Source organism: Nerophis ophidion, linkage group LG12 (assembly GCF_033978795.1).
Source record: "Nerophis ophidion isolate RoL-2023_Sa linkage group LG12, RoL_Noph_v1.0, whole genome shotgun sequence".
NCBI classification, from domain to species: Eukaryota; Metazoa; Chordata; class Actinopteri; order Syngnathiformes; family Syngnathidae; genus Nerophis; species Nerophis ophidion.
The window spans coordinates 42,606,107-42,622,980 of NC_084622.1; the positions used below are offsets into that span (position 1 = coordinate 42,606,107).

Genomic DNA, 16,874 nt, shown 5'->3' on the forward strand with positions numbered 1-16,874 from the left:
CACAGTATCATGTTAGACCCGCTCGACATCCATTGCTTTCGTCCTCTCCAAGGTTCTCATAGTCATCATTGTCATCGACGTCCCACTGGGTGTGAGTTTTCCTTGCCCTTATGTGGGCCTACCGAGGATGTCGTAGTGGTTTGTGTTGTGGTTTGTGCAGCCCTTTGAGACACTAGTGATTTAGAGCTATATAAGTAAACATTGATTGATTGATTGATTGATCTTGTGAAGCCAAGCTATTAACATTTACAGTTATATGGCAAATCATCAGACTGATCTTCGAAGTTTTTCGGCATTGCCCCGCCCACATACTATGACATAGGCTTCGTAATTTGTCATCGCCTATTTGTCTTGTTTCAGTGATTTTGATCTGGGCTCGTTTGATCAAAGTATCCCGGAGGAGTTAACTCCTGATTTTGGCCAAACATGGCATGAACATCTCAAGATAGACGGCAGCCTTGAGCGCTAAATCGTACTTCAACGTCGGCAATGCCTATTTAATGTGCTGCATGGATTTCTGCCACTCCGGTTTAAAGTCCAGACTACCATATTTTTCAGACCATAGGGTGCATCTGGATTATAAGGCGCACTGCCGATGAACGGGTCTATTCAAGTCTATTTTCATGCAAAAAGTACACCAGATTATAAGGCACATAAAACTTTCTTGTGGTCTACATGACATGTTCTTTGGTCAAAATGTTGCATAGATTATGTTTTTACAGACCATCAAGCTTTCTAACCATCTTTTCAGGATGCGCCGCTTTAGGGGCGGTCTTATTTATGTGGCTGCACTTCGACAGCGTCTTCTCCCCGTCATTCTCTGGTACTGTTTTGCACTTCCATAGCAAGTCTACTGACGGATTAAGTTTGAACTATAGGCTAAAAGTTAAAGTTAAAGTACCAATGATTGTCAAACACATACTAGATGTGGTGAAATTATTCTCTGCATTTGACCCATCACCCTTGATCACCCCCTGGGAGGTGAGGGGAGCAGTGGGCAGCAGCGGTGCCGCGCCCGGGAATCATTTATGGTGATTTAACCCCCAATTCCAACCCTTAATGCTGAGTGCCAAGCAAGGAGGTAATGGGTCCCATTTTTATAGTCTTTGGTATGACTCGGCCGGGATTTGAACTCACGACCTACCGATCTCAGGGCGGACACTCTAACCACTAGGCAATGGCAGAGGATGAATGCCCCACAACAAGCGGATAGAGAAAAAAGAAGCAGTGTATTGACTATGACTCAGACTACAATGGTGGATGTGCGCACAATTTCGGGACTTATACAAATCCCAAATACAAATCAACAGGTACCAATAGGTAAGAAATGTTGCTTTTACATAATATTGTGAAACAAAATGCTGGATAATATATCTCCTACTACAGTAAGTGCAATTTTGGGGTCCTCATACACTCACCATAATAATACCCGTATGTTGAAGCACAGTATGTCTAACTACGGTAGCCGTAATGCTCCGCGTTCCATCATGCGGTGCGGCTTGGTATCTTACAAATGTCGTACACAAAAGATGTTTTGAGCACTGTGTGTGATGTTCTAAACCAGGGGTGTCAAACTCAAATACAGAGTGGGCCAAAATTTTAAACGGAACAAAACCGCGGGCCAAGGTTGAAAAAATTAACCGAAACAAGTTTTGCATTAAATATTGAACAAGCAAGGCTTATATAACTTTAGTGACATGCAAAATCCAGTTTCAAATAATAATAATAATAATTAAAAAAATATCAATGGCATATCAAATAATTTTTTTATAAAAATGTTATGCCTTTTTTTCTATTTGCAATCTTCTGAGGTAAATATCATTTTTTTTCCACAGCCTAATAATAAATTTGAAAATAAAATAACAATAATGAATGAACCAAACATTCAAGCTTTGAAGTAGCAAGAGTAAATGCATGAATAAAACATTAATTATTGGTCAGTTTGCTGGAAGTTTCCCGGAAGAGTTAGTGCTGCAAGGGGTTCTGAGTTTTTTGTTGTGTTACGGTGCGGATGTTCAACCGAAATGTGTTTATCATTCTTGTTTGGTGTGGGTTCACAGTGTGGCGCATATTTGTAACAGTGCTAAAGTTGTTTATACGGCCGCCCTCAGTGTGACCTGTATGACTGTTGACCAAGTATGCCTTGCATTCACTTGTGTGTGTGTGCATGTAAAAGCCACAAATATTATGTGACACGCTGTTAGTATGGAGGAAAAGCGGACGTGACAACAGGTTGTGTAGAACGCTGAAGGCAGTGACTTAAATGCACGCCCCCAATATAATTGTCCAGGTGGAAATCGGTAGAAATTCCGGAGAATGGTTGCCCTGGGAGATTTTGGGGAGGGGCACTGAACGTCGGGAGTCTACCGGGAAAATTAGGAGGGTTGGCAAGTATGAGTATTAGCGGTGAATGCGGCGTTACAGCGGCACCGACGCTGTATAACACCAGCAGGCCAGCTCTAATGCTCAATTGATATTGCCTCAAGGGCCAAATTAAATTACACGGCGGCCAGATTTGGCCACGAGCCAGAGTTTGACACCCATGCTCTAAACTCTCAATAGTGTCTTGGGCATGATGTTAAAGTGCATCCGGCAGCGGAGGCTCCTCTATGGGGTCTTGGGGCACTTGGAGGTTAACCCTTTTACTACTGTTACCCCAGGTGGCCCTTGGCATAGGCCTAGTACTTGACTGCCCCCTAGCCAGGGATACGGTGAAGACCTCAGCGGCGGAGCAGGCGGAAGACGGTAGATCTATGAACCACCACAACGGATGCAATGTCGGAAGAATACTACACGGTCTAGCTCCAGCCTATCTTGCGATTGTATTGTACCATATGTCCCGGCAAGAAATCTGCGTTCAAAGGATTCCGGCTTGTTAGTGATTCCAAAGCCCAAAAAAAGTCTGCGGGCTATAGAGCGTTTTCATTTCGGGCTCCAGTACTCTGAATGCCCTCCCGGTAACAGTTCGAGATGCCACCTCAGTAGAAGCATTTAAATCTCACCTTAAAACTCATTTGTATACTCTAGCCTTTAAATAGACCTCCTTTTTAGACCAGTTGATCTGCCGCTTCTTTTCTTTCTCCTATGCCCCCCCCTCCCTTGTGGAGGGGGTCCGGTCCGATGACCATGGATGAAGTACTGGCTGTCCAGAGTCCGGACCGAGGATGGATCGCTCGTCCAGAGTTGGGACCCAGGATGGACCGCTCGCCTGTGTATCGGCTGGGGACATCTCTACGCTGCTGATCCTGTTGGCTCCACTATGGGCGGGACTCTCGCTTCTGTGTTGGATCCACTTTGGACTGGACTCTCACGGCTGTGTTGGATCCACGTTGGATTTAAACTTTCACGGTATCATGTTAGACCCGCTTGACATCCATTGCTTTCGGTCCCATGGGGGGGGGGGTTGCCTACATATGTGGTCCTCTCCAAGGTTTCTCATAGTCATCGTTGTCACTGACGTCCCACTGGGTGGAAGTTTTCCTTGCCCTTATGTGGGCTCTACCGAGGATGTCGTTGTGGTTTGTGTTGTGCAGCCCTTTGAGACAATAGTGATTTATGGCTCTATAAATAATCATTGATTGATTGATGAAGAAGGCACCCAAACACCTATGTGGGCCCAGTTATGGGGAAATAAAAACCCAAGACCTCAACGGTAGAAAAGGTGGAGGATGATTGCTAACCCTATGGAGCGTCACAACGGCTAGGATGGCGGATGAAGGCTGCAGCAGAAAAGGGTCCCCATTCGTCAAGGACTCCATGCCACTGGGCCCTGACCCGGATCTGCAAGGATTGTGTGGTGACTGTCTGCGCACCAGTCTGCCCACGTTAAAGTCATGCACAGGCATCCTCCATAAAGGGATACCCCCCTACCAGGAGGATCGTCATACTCGCTTGATAGAATAGAATAGAATAGAATAGAAAATACTTTATTGAGCCCTGGGGAAATTCAGCACCACAGTTTGCTCACAATAAACAATAATAATAATAAATAATATATGAGATATATTGATGATGATGATACTCTCAACGAATTGGGTACTTGCTAATGTCATTGATTGAACAGGCTTCGCCCTGCTTTCCACACGTATCCGTTATGTGTGACTGCCCACCTACTCGTGACACTTATCATTACACCATGTACAAAATAAAATTGCTTTGAGGTCGGTAAGCACAACAGAAATAATACAAACCCCGTTTCCATATGAGTCGGGAAATTGTGTTGGATGTAATGTAAACGGAATACAATGATTTGTAAATCAGTTTCAACCCATATTCAGTTGAATATGCTACAAAGACAACATATTTGATGTTCAAACTGATAACATTTTTATTTTTTTTGCAAATAATCATTAACTTTAGAATTTGATGCCAGCAATTCATGACAAAGAAGTTGGAAAAGATGGCAATAAATACTGATAAAGTCGAGGAATGCTCATCAAACACTTATATGGAACATCCCACAGGTGTGCAGGCTAATTGGGAACAGTTGGGTGCCATGATTGGGTATAAAAGCAGCTTCAACGAATTGCTAAGTAATTCACAAACAAGGATGGGGCGAGGGTCACCACTTTGTAAGCAAATTGTCGAACAGTTTTAGAACAACATTTCTCAACGAGCTATTGCAAGGAATTTAGGGATTTTACCATCTACGGTCCGTAAAATCATCAACAAGTTCAGAGAATCTGGAGAAATCACTGCACGTAAGCGATGATATTGCGTACTTTTGATCCCTCAGGCGGTACTGCATCAAAAAACGACATCAGTGTGTAAAGGATATCACCACATGGGCTCAGGAACACTTCATAAAACCACTGTCAATAACTACAGTTGGTCGCTACATCTATAAGTGCAAGTTAAAACTCTACTATGCAAAGCCAAACCCATTTATCAACAATATCCTGAAACGCTGCCGGCTTGGTTGGGCCCAAGCTCACCTAAGATGGACTGATGCAAAGTGGAAAAGTGTTCTGTGGTCTGACAAGTCCACATTTCAAATTATATTTGGAAACAGAGGACGTGGTGTCCTCCGGAACAAAGAGGAACATAACCATCCGGATTGTTATAGGCGCAAAGTTCAAAAGCCAGCATCTGTGATGGTATGTGGGTGTATTAGTGCCCAAGGCATGGGTAACTTACACACCTGTGAAGGCACCATTAATGCTGAAAGGTCCATACAGGTTTTGGAGCAACATATGTTGTCATCCAAGCAACGTTATCATGGACGCCCCTGCTTATTTCAGCAAAACAAGTGTTACAACAGCGTGGCTTCGTAAAAAAAGAGTGCGGGTACTTTCCGTCTCCCATCGAAAATGTGTGGCGCATTATGAAGCGTAAAATACGATAGCGGAGACCCCGGACTGTTGAACGACTGAAGATTTACATAAAACAAGAAAGGGAAAGAATTCCACTTTCAAAGCTTCAACAATTAGTTTCCTCAGTTCCCAAACGTTTATTGAGTGTTGTTAAAAGAAAAGGTGATGTAACACAGAGGTGAACATGCCCTTTCCCAATTACTTTGGCACGTGTTGCAGCCATGACATTTTAAGTTAAATATTATTTGCAAAAAAAAAAAAGAAAGTTCATGAGTTTGAACATCAAATATGTTGTCTTTGTAGTGCATTCAACTGAATATGAGTTGAAAAGGATTTGCAAATCATTGTATTCCGTTTATATTTACATCTAACACAATTTCCCAACTCATATGGAAACAGGGTTTGTATGTACATTTGGCGCACAGCGTGTAAAGGTGCATTGTCGATTTTGCCTTTTGGATGTGTAACATTTTGCAAACATTAGTGAGATTTTGTAGATTATTAGGGGACCAAAAATGCAAGGAAACACACCTGATTAGCAAAATAAACAGATGTTCCCTGCAATGTTGTCTATACATGATTGGTGCCCCACCATTCTTTTTAGCAAAAACGACACAGGATCCAACATTACCAGCAGCCCCCGAGCAGAGTTACTGCAGAAGAATTTTCCCATCACTCACCTTTAGTCTTTTGGAGGCATCCACTTCTATCATGCCCCGCAGTAAGTTCTGACAGTCTGGAGGGATGAAGTGGGGCATGTGAAACACTCCTAACTTTACTTTCTCTAGCAGATTCCTCAGGTTGTCGTCATCAAAAGGCAGAGCACCCTGAAGGGAGACAGCAAAGAGGGAAATTAGAGCCGAACTACCAGTTCTCCATTAAAGGCATCTTGAGAGGGGGGGGATATCAGAAAAAAAGCGATATTTATGAACAACAAGGTTGACTGAGGGAAACAAAACATAATTTCCTGTGCAATTCCCCCAACAGTTCACTCACTTCTTCAATCCTCAAGTTACAGCAATCTCCCTTCAGCAGTCGCAGTAATGTGAAAACAAGGGCATTTCTCGTAATTACCCCACTTTGGCATTTACGACGTTCATTTAGCATTATGGTTCATCAGATCGAGCTGACACCTCACAGATGTGGTTGCGTGATGAATGCCAACCTCCATGGGTTGGGGGGGGATGGGCCAAAGAGTGAGGATGAAGGAACGAAGCATGAAATGTTGGAGGGTGTGCTTTGGTAAGCGAGGATCTGAGCTGCGCCTAACGACCGTCTAATAATGTCTTTCTTGTAGCCAGAAAGGTTGAAAGTAAGCCTTGGGAATGTTACATTTTTATAAGCTTTATGTAGCGCATTGGTCAAATGTAGGGTTGTACGGTGAACCAATATAGTATAATACCGCGATAATAATGAATCCTATTCGGTACTATACCGCCTCAGAAAAGTACCAGTCCGCCATCCACACTCCCATCGTCGTCACGTTGTGTCATTGTGGGTTTTTGAGCAGAGGAGCATGTTAGGCAGCGCACAATCACGGAGTACTTACAAGCAGACACAGTGTGTAGACAGAAAAGGGAGAACGGACGCATTTTGGCTTGAAGAGGAACATTATCACCAGACCTATGTAAGCGTCAATATATACCTTATAGGTGCAGAAAAAAGACCATATATTTTTTTAACCGATTTCCGAACTCTAAATGGGTGAATTTTGGCGAATTAAACGCCTTTCTGTTTATCTCTCTTTTTGCGATGACGTCAGAACGTGACGTCTCCGAGGTAATACAGCCGCCATTTTCATTTTTAACACATTACAAACACCGGGTCTCAGCTCTGTTATTTTCCGTTTTTTCGACTATTTTTTGGAACTTTGGAGACATCATGCTTCGTCGGTGTGTTGTAGGAGGGTGTAACAACACTAACAGGGAGGGATTCAAGTTGCACCACTGGCCCGAAGATGCGAAAGTGTCTGCCACCCAGACCCCCATTGAATGTGCCAGAGTGTCTCCACATTTTACCGGCGATGACAGACATGGCACAGAGATGTATGGATACCCTGCAGATGTATTTGCAACGATAAAGTCAACGAAATCACAAAGGTGAGTTTTGTTGATGTTGACTTATGTGCTAATCCGACATATTTGGTTGCGGCGTGACATTCAGCTAATCGATGCTAACATGCTATGCTAATCGACGCTAACATGCTATTTACCGGCGGTGCTAAAGCAGACATGGTACAGAGATGTATGGATAACCTGTAGATGCATTTGCAACTATAAAGTCAACAAATTCACAAAGGTGAGTTTTGTTGATGTTGACTGCCAGCTAATGGATGCTAACATGCTACGCTAATCGATGCTAACTTGCTATTTAACGGCGGTGCTAAAGCCGACATGGCACAGAGATGTATGGATAACCTGCAGATGCATTTGCAACTATATTATGTTTACTTCCACCCACATTTAATGCGAAAAAAACACTTACCAATCGAAGGATTTAAGTTGCTCCAGTGTCACGAGATGCGAAAGTCCTGATCGTTTGGTCCGCACATTTTACCGGCGATGCTAACGCAGCTATGGCTATGAATAGCGTCAATAGCTATTCGCTCAATAGCTTCAGTTTCTTCTTCAATACTTTCATACTCCAACCATCCGTTTCAATACATGCGTAATCTGTTAAATCGCTTAAGTCGCTGAAATCCGAGTCTGAATCCGAGCTAATGTCGCTATATCTTGCGGTGGTATCTGCCATTGTTTGTTTACATTGGCAGCACTGTATGACGTCACAGGGAAATGGATAGTCGCATCGCAAATGGCGAAAATCAAGCACTTTAAAGCTTTTTTATATTCGGGGACCGATACAATTTTGAAAAAACTTCAAAAAATGCAACAAGCCACTGGAAACTGATGTTTATTGTTTTTAACCCTTTTGAAATTGTGATAATGTTCCCCTTTAAAAACTGACGATAAAGGTGAAGTTATAACACTGAAACGCCCTCAGGAAGAGGTGCTTAATGACATTGCTAGCAAGCTAGCGGCTAAAGTCCAGCCCCAGTCTGCGGCGTTTTAGCTACTTCTAAATCACTAATCCTGGTCTCCATGGCGACAAATAAAGTACGTTTTTTTACAAGTATCATCCCTGCAGGACGAGGAATTAGCTAAACATGCTTCACTATATCATGGAATTTCTGACTTTATTTTGATTCATTTACACAATATTTTGTGTCCGTTGGAATCCAAAAAGAAGATCTGTCAAAAAGCTAAGAGGTCTGCTCTTTTCTTTTTTCTATTCAGAACCAAGGGATATATGGGGGAAAGTTCAGTTTGTGGCCACTCTGACCATTCTAAAAAATATTATGACTGTTTGTTATGACTAGGAGATCCATGATTGTGTTGGTGCCAGTAGTGGCAAAACAAAAAGACCTTGACACATGAGAGAGTCATATAAAAAAGCCAGTGGACCAACAGATGATAGATGATTTGCATGTTTTTTGTTTGATTCTGGATCTGATTATGGATCCTCTGGAGGACAGTGTCTGTCTGCATGGGCAATTTAATCCAACTTGTACTTTTTGATTAATAGGTAAATAAAACTTTTGTACTAAAAACCACTTTGTTTGCAGTTAAGTTTCGGACCATTCCACCACAACTACACACCGTAGCTCACCGGCGTCAACATGTAAACAAACACCATTGGTGGATTGACACATAACATCCACTCTATTGATACCAAGTACAGAAGTGTATTTAGTTGATACTACTATGATTATGTCGATATTTTTTGGCATCAAAACATTTTCTTTTGTTTTAAAAAAAAATTATATTATGTTTATAAACGGCCCTGCGATGAGGTGGCGACTTGTCCAGGGTGTACCCCGCCTTCCGCCCGATTGTAGCTGAGATAGGCGCCAGCGTCCCCCGCGATCCCAAAAAAGGGAATAAGCGGTAGAAAATGGATGGATGTTTATAAACTCAGGAAATATGTCCCTGGACACATGAGGACTTTGAATATTATCCTGTAATGACTTGGTATCAGATTGATACCCAAATCTGTGGTATCATTCAAAACTAATGTAAAGCATCCAAACAGAAGAATAAATGATTATCACATTTTAACAGAAGTGTAGAACGAACATGTTAAAAGAGAAAGTAAGCAGATATTAGCAGTAAATGAACAAGTAGATAAATAATTCATTTTCTACCGCTTGTCCTTGACAATTTTGACAAAATAACAGAATGAAAAATGACACAATATGTTACTGCATATGTCAGCAGACTAAATTAGGAGCCTTTGTTTGGTTGCTTACTACTAAAAGACACGTTGTTTTGTATGTTCACTATTTTATTTTAAGGCAAACTTGTAATAAGAAACATATGTTTAATGTGCACTAAGATTTTTTTGTTAAAATAAAGCCAATAATGCTCATTTTTTGGTCCCCTTTATTTAGAAAAATTATCTAAATAATTTTGGTACCGGTACCAAAATATTGGTATTGGGACAACACTAGTGGAATGTAAGAAAAGATAGCCAAAAAATAAAGACACAAACACAAGGACTGTAGCTGAAGTCAGTCTGGCAGCAATGTTTTTTTTGAGCTGCCTCCTTCCAGTTTGACTAAATACATTATTCATGAAGCAAGGGTGTACGACAGTACAGCTGTTGATGAAACAAAACAGCAGGGCTGCGTGTCAGGAAACCACAGACATAATGAAGCTGGACAAAAAGACACCATTATGGATCCTGTAATGTAGCTTGAGGGTGTAGAAGAAATACCGTATTTCCTTGAATTGCCGCCGGGGCGCTAATTAATTTAAAAGCTCTTCTCACTCCTGCGCTTACCAAAGGCATGCGGTAAAAGTAAGCATGCGCTAATTATTTTAAAACCTCTTCTCACTCCGACACTTACCAAAGGTCTGCAGTAAAAATTTGAGTGTGATGTAAGCTTGGACCTTAAATCCTACTGAATAGCTCTTAATCTTCTTCCCTTTATGGGATTTCAAATTACCGGTATTGAAATCAGCCTCCTCCATTTTGAAAAAGGATGACAGGGGAAGTGTCACTTGTGACGTCACGAGTTTGACCAGGCGGTAATACTAAGCATGCGCTAATTATTTTGGGAAACAAGCTTTACCCGGCAGTAATTCAAGGCAGGCGCATACTACAATTCAAGGAAATACGGTATGCATTCAACTCCCTCACCTATGAGTTTGTGTTTAGGGCTCACATTTATTCCACCACACTGAGGTCAACCTCAGTAAAGGCTCTGATCACACGCACCCTACTACTGTAAATTGTCCTAAACTCCAGCCAGCGAAGAACACAACATACTCACCACCAATAGGGCGAAAAGAATGACCCCACAGCTCCAGACGTCCGCTTTCCTCCCGTCGTATTTCTCCCCCTGAGGATCAGAGTGTTAATGTTAGGATTAGTAAAAACAAGACTGAGGCCTGGAGAGAAGGCTACTAAAAGAGCATATGATGTATGGCAAAAGAGGAAAAACAATATCAAAGGGGACAGATTAGTCACATTTGTAGCTCTGTGTTTTTATTCTGGGACTTCACTTTAATAGCTGTGCATGACGGCTCCTAAAAGCCCACTTTATTTTGAACAGCCAAGCTGCCTGCAGCAGGCAAATATTATGAGCTGAAATGACAGACGCTTGTTGTTGAAAACCATCTAAAGCAGGGGTCGGCAACCCGCGGCTCCAGATGTGGGTCAGCTGCATAATCGCCCAACCCCCCCCTCGATTGTTTCGTGGGGTTTCCGGAATTTGGTGCCTCTCCCGGACATCACCCGGGTTAATACTCTCCGATTTTCAGTCGGACTACAATAATGAGGGCGTGCCGTGATGGTTTAACTTTTAACATCCTCTACAACAGGGGTCGGGAACCTTTTTGGCTGGGAGAGCCATGAAAGCCAAATATTTTAAAATGTATTTCTGTAAGAGCCATATAACATTATTAACAATTACAACTGTCAGGTTCAAACACTGATGACATCTATTAAACAGAAAAGAAGCAAGGAATTAAACAGAGACAGGAATCAATTTAGCTCAATGCAGAGAAAAACCTGTAGACCTGTACCCTTGTACAATTCTACGCCTTCTCGTTCATTTGGACTTTCCCAGATTACAACAACTAAATGTGTGCATCTCCTATTCTTTTTAATGACATTGTTATTCTGAAGTTAGCTATACTTTTGACCATTAATGCGACTTCTTGAACAGGTGCGTTAGAAACGGATAGATGGATTAAAATGCATGAGAATGTTTTACATTTTGAAGAATATTTTTAACACTGTGATTACCAGCGGAATTATTAAATACTTATCCTGGTAAGCAACGTCAGCTAAGATTTATCTGAGAGCCAGGTGCGGTCAACAAAAGAGCCGCATCTGGCTCGAGAGCCATAGGTTCCCTACCCCTGCTCTACAACATGTCACCTATTAAACAGACAAGAAGCAAGGAATTAAACAAGAGACAGGAATCAATTTAGCTCAATGCAGAGAAAAACCTGTAGACCTGTACCCTTGTACAATTCTACGCCTTCTCGTTCATTTGGACTTTCCCAGATTACAACAACTAAATGTGTGCATCTCCTATTCTTTTTAATGACATTGTTATTCTGAAGTTAGCTATACTTTTGACCATTAATGCGACTTCTTGAACAGGTGCGTTAGAAACGGATAGATGGATTAAAATGCATGAAAATGTTTTATATTTTGAAGAATATTTTTAACACTGTGATTACCAGCGGAATTATTAAATACTTATCCTGGTAAGTAACGTCAGCTAAGATTTATCTGAGAGCCAGGTGCGGTCATCAAAAGAGCCGCATTTGGCTCTAGAGCCATAGGTTCCCTACCCCTGCTCTACAACATGTCACCGACCGCCTTTACACCATGCCATCTGCGTGCCGGCCGGACGCATGCATCTCACTGCTTCTATCGTCACACGTACAAGATTGCAAGGCATATAGTCAACAGCCAGACAGGTTACACTGAACCAGGGGTGCCCACACTTTTTCTGCAGGCAAGCTACTTTTCAATTGACCAACTCGAGGGGATCTACCTCATTTATATATATAATTTATATTTATTTATTTATGAAAGAGACATTTTTGTAAACAAGTTAAATGTGTTTAATGATAGTGTATTACCTGATTGTGATGACTTGCATTGATTGGAATCAGACAGTAATGATGATAACGCCCACATTTTCAAATGGAGGAGAAAAAAAGTTGTCCTTTCTGTACAATACCACATGAAAGTGGTTGGTTTTTGGCATCTAATTCATCCAGCTTCCATACACTTTACAAGAAAAACATTGGCGGAAAATTCCGTAGCTTGCTTGATTGACATTCACGGCACCCGAGGGTCTTGTGAGATGACGCTGGCTGCTGCCACTTCATTATTATGAAAAAATGACAGAGAGGAAGGCGAGAAACACTTTTTATTTCAACAGACTTTCGCGCCGTCCCTTCCGTCAAAACTCTAAAGGCCGACTGCACATTTCCTATCTTCACAATAAAAGCCCTGCTTCATGCTGCCTGCGCTAACAAAATAAGAGTCTCGGAAAGCTGGCGTGCACAAGTGATGTGCACGCCAGCTTTCTGAGGGATCGCTTGTGCACGGCAGTTTTCCGAGACTCTGTATTTAGTTAGCGCAGGCGGCATGAAGCAGGGCTTTTATTGTGAAGATAGGAAATGTGCAGTCGGCCTTTAGAGTTTTGACGGAAGGTACGGCGCGAGAGTCTGTTGAAATAAAAAGTGTTTCTCGCCTTCCTCTCGGTCATATTTTCATAATAATGATCTTGCAGCAGCCAGCGTCATCTCACAAGACCCTCCGGTACCGTGAATGTCATTTAAGTGACGTCTTGGTGAAGATTGATGATCACTAATTTTTAAGTCTATTTTTTTTAAAAGCCTGGCTGGAGATCGACTGACACACCCCCCGCGGTCGACTGGTAGCTCGCGATCGACGTAATGGGCACCCCTGCACTAAAGGTTGTGCAATAAACAACTCTCAAGGTTGGCAAGTATGATGTATACAAATGTCCGGTTAGAAGCTTGGTGACTCACCCTGATGACCTCTGGACAGGCATAATGTGGAGATCTGTTGGGATGACACAAAAAATAAAATATGTTACGTTAGAAAATTTCGATGAAAAAGAAAACTTTAAGAAGTTTGATTCCTTTTCCCCGACATCTGAGCCTGTGCAGCTGCAAGGCTTCATGACGCCACGACACATTCACACGGCTTACACATAAAACACGGGGGAAAGAACAATTTGCACAGGCCATAAATGTCCTAAGTGAACGCGGATCATATGTGCCACAAGAAGTTTAGACCATCCTGAGGGTGTTTGGATGTCCTCCTGCTTGCTCTACCAAGGGCATAGACCTCTTGCAGCAGACAGTAAGCAGAACCACTAATCTTTACAGCACCTGGATGTGCTGACAGTGAGGCCAATGATTGACACGTCAATATTGAGCTTAGATTTATTGAGCTACTGGGCAGTGGTTGCTTCGCAGTTGAGTGGAGCAGATGTGGTGCAATGTGAACATAACATAATGACACTTTAGTATGGGGAACATATTCACCATTAATTATTTGCGTATTAACATGCAAATTACTAACATATTGGCTCTTAATTAGTCATTATTAAGTACGTATTAATGCCTTATTCTGCATGGTCTTATTATACAACCAGTAAGCCATCAACTAAGAGTCCTCCCTCAATAACCTCAGAATTATTGCTTAATAGTACTAAGTAAGCACTGCAAAAAGCCAGTGTTCAAAAACAAGAAAAAAAAAAATACAAAAATGAGGGGTATTTTATTTGAACTAAGCAAAATTATCTGCCGATAGAACAATAAAATTCGGCTTGTCAAGACTTTCCTAAACAAGCCAAAAACGCTAACCTCAACAAACCCCAAAACACCTTAAAATAAGTATATTCTCACTAATAACAAGTGCACTCTTCTTGGTAGAAAAAAAAGAGACCTTTTTGCTCAATATGTTGAAAAATATTCTTAAATTAAGGAAATGCTAGTGCCATTATCTTGACATCATGGATTTTTTTTGTTCATGCTTGAAATAAGAAATTATTACTTTAAAAAAGTGAGTGTTGATGACACAGCTTTGCATCAGTTGATATTCTAGTTTCAAGCAAGTTTTACTCAATATAGGTCATATCTTACTGAGATCATTCAGGACCAGAACCCTTAAAACAAGTAAAACACTAACATAAAATCTGCGTAGTGAGAAGAATTATCTTATCAGACAGAAAATAAGTAAATATCACCCTTATTTCAGATATTTAATCTTAATTAGATTTCAGTTTTTGCAGTTAGGAAGTTTTTTTTCATGATTCTCCCTTTAATACCACTCAATGTATTTGGTCTGTTCTTACATAACAGACCACAAAACTACAAACCCCGTTTCCATATGAGTTGGGAAATTGTGTTAGATGTAAATATAAACGGAATACAATGATTTGCAAATCATTTTCAACCCATATTCAGTTGAATATGCTACAAAGACAACTTATTTGATGTTCAAACTGATAAACATTTTTTTTTTTTTGCAAATAATCATTAACTTGAGAATTTGATGCCAGCAACACGTGACAAAGAAGTTGGGAAAGGTGGCAATAAATACTGATAAACTTGACACAAGCTCATCAAACACTTATATGGAACATCCCACAGGTGTGCAGGCTAATTGATAACAGGTGGGTGCCATGATTGGGTATAAAAGCGGCTTCCATGAAATGTTAAGTAATTCACAAACAAGGATGGGGCGAGGGTCACCACTTTGTAAGCAAATTGTCGAACAGTTTTAAAATAACATTTCTCAACGAGCTATTGCAAGGAATTTCGAGATTTTACCATCTACGGTCCGTAAAATCTTTAAAAGGTTCAAAGAATCTGGAGAAATGATTGCACGTAAGCGATGATATTACGGACCTTTGATCCCTCAGGCGGTATTGCATCAAAAGTCGACATCAGTTTGTAAAGGATATCACTACATAGGCTCAGGAACACTTCATAAAACCACTGTCAGTAACTACAGTTGGTTGCTACATCTGTAAGTGCAAGTTAAAACTCTGCTATGCAAATCAAAACCAATTTATCAACAACACCAAGGAACGCCGCTGGCTTTGCTGGGCCCGAGCTCATCTAAGATGGACTGGTGCAAAGTGGAAAAGTGTTCTGTGGTCTGACGAGTCCACATTTCAAATTATATTTGGAAACTGTGGACGTGGTGTCCTCCGGAACATAGAGGAAAATAACTATCCGGATTGTTATAGGCGCAAAGTCCAAAAGCCAGCATCTGTGATGGTATGGGGGTGTATTAGTGCCCAAGGCATCGGTAACTTACACATCTGTGAAGGCACCATGAATGCTGAATGGTCCATACAGGTTTTGGAGCAATATATGTTGTCATCCAAGCAACGTTATCATGGACGCCCCTGCTTATTTCAGCTAGACAATGCCAAGCCACGTGTTACAAGAGCGTGGTTTCGTAGTAAAAGAGTCTGGGTACTTTCCTGGCCCGCCTGCAGTCCAGACCTGTCTCCCATCGAAAATGTGTGGCGCATTATTAAGCGTAAAATACGACAGCGGAGACCCCGGACTGTTGAACAACTAAAGCTCTACATAAAACAAGAATGAGAAAGAATTTCCCTTTCAAAGCTTTAACAATTTAACAATTAGTTTCCTCAGAAACTAATTGTTAAAAGAAAAGATGATGTAACACAGTGGTGAACATGCCCTTTCCGAACTACTTTGGCAATTCTAAGTGAATTATTATTTGCAACAAAAAAAAAATAAAAGTTTATGAGTTTGAACATCCAATATCTTGTCTTTGTAGTGCTTTCAGTTGAATATGGGTTGAAAAGGATTTGCAAATCATTGTATTCCGTTTATATTTACATCTAACACAATTTCCCAACTCATACGGAAACGGGGTTTGTATATATTATAGTTATTTGAATGACTCTTACCATAATATGTTACGTTAACATACCAGGCACATTCTCAGTTGGTTATTTATGCGTCACATAACGTACACTTATTCAGCCTGTTGTTCACTATTCTTTATTTATTTTAAATTGCCTTCCAAATGTTTATTCTCGGTGTTGGATTTTATCAAATAAATTTCCCCCAAAAATGCGACTTATACTCCAGTGCGACATATTTTTGTTTTTTTTCTTCTTTATTATGCATTTTCGGCCGGTGCGACTTATACTTTCTAAGCGATTTACAGTACGAAAAATAAGGTAGTTTTTAGAGCATTCATATCGAGTCTACTGACAGATATAAGGTAGAACTATGCGCTACTTTTTTATTACATATGGCAACAGTGGAGGATTTCATCATGCATGTGAATGTATGAGCCTGTATACCCCATAACAACAGGATACAAACAAAGAAGGGACTTGTTTAACTCCAACTGAATACAAATGGCAGAATCATGAAACGCTCTTCGGGTAAAACTGAAAAATACGTCATTAAAGTTTCAAATTCCAAATGGCTCGTTTGGACAAAGTTTGTT

At 41.1% G+C, this 16,874-nt stretch overlaps 1 protein-coding gene across 6 annotated transcripts in view; it reads right to left on the reverse strand.

The window, feature by feature from the left end:
• Positions 1-16,874, reverse strand: part of LOC133563459 (serine/threonine-protein kinase BRSK2-like) — a 641,999-nt gene that overhangs the window by 121,825 nt on the left and 503,300 nt on the right. For all 6 annotated transcript variants that reach the window (XM_061917595.1, XM_061917596.1, XM_061917593.1 and 3 more), the window contains exons 6-8: positions 13,394-13,427; positions 10,645-10,713; positions 5,993-6,139 (exon numbers count right to left, since the gene is read on the reverse strand). In XM_061917595.1, the coding sequence (XP_061773579.1) occupies positions 5,993-6,139; positions 10,645-10,713; positions 13,394-13,427 (250 nt within the window). The remainder of the gene's footprint in view (positions 1-5,992; positions 6,140-10,644; positions 10,714-13,393; positions 13,428-16,874) is intronic.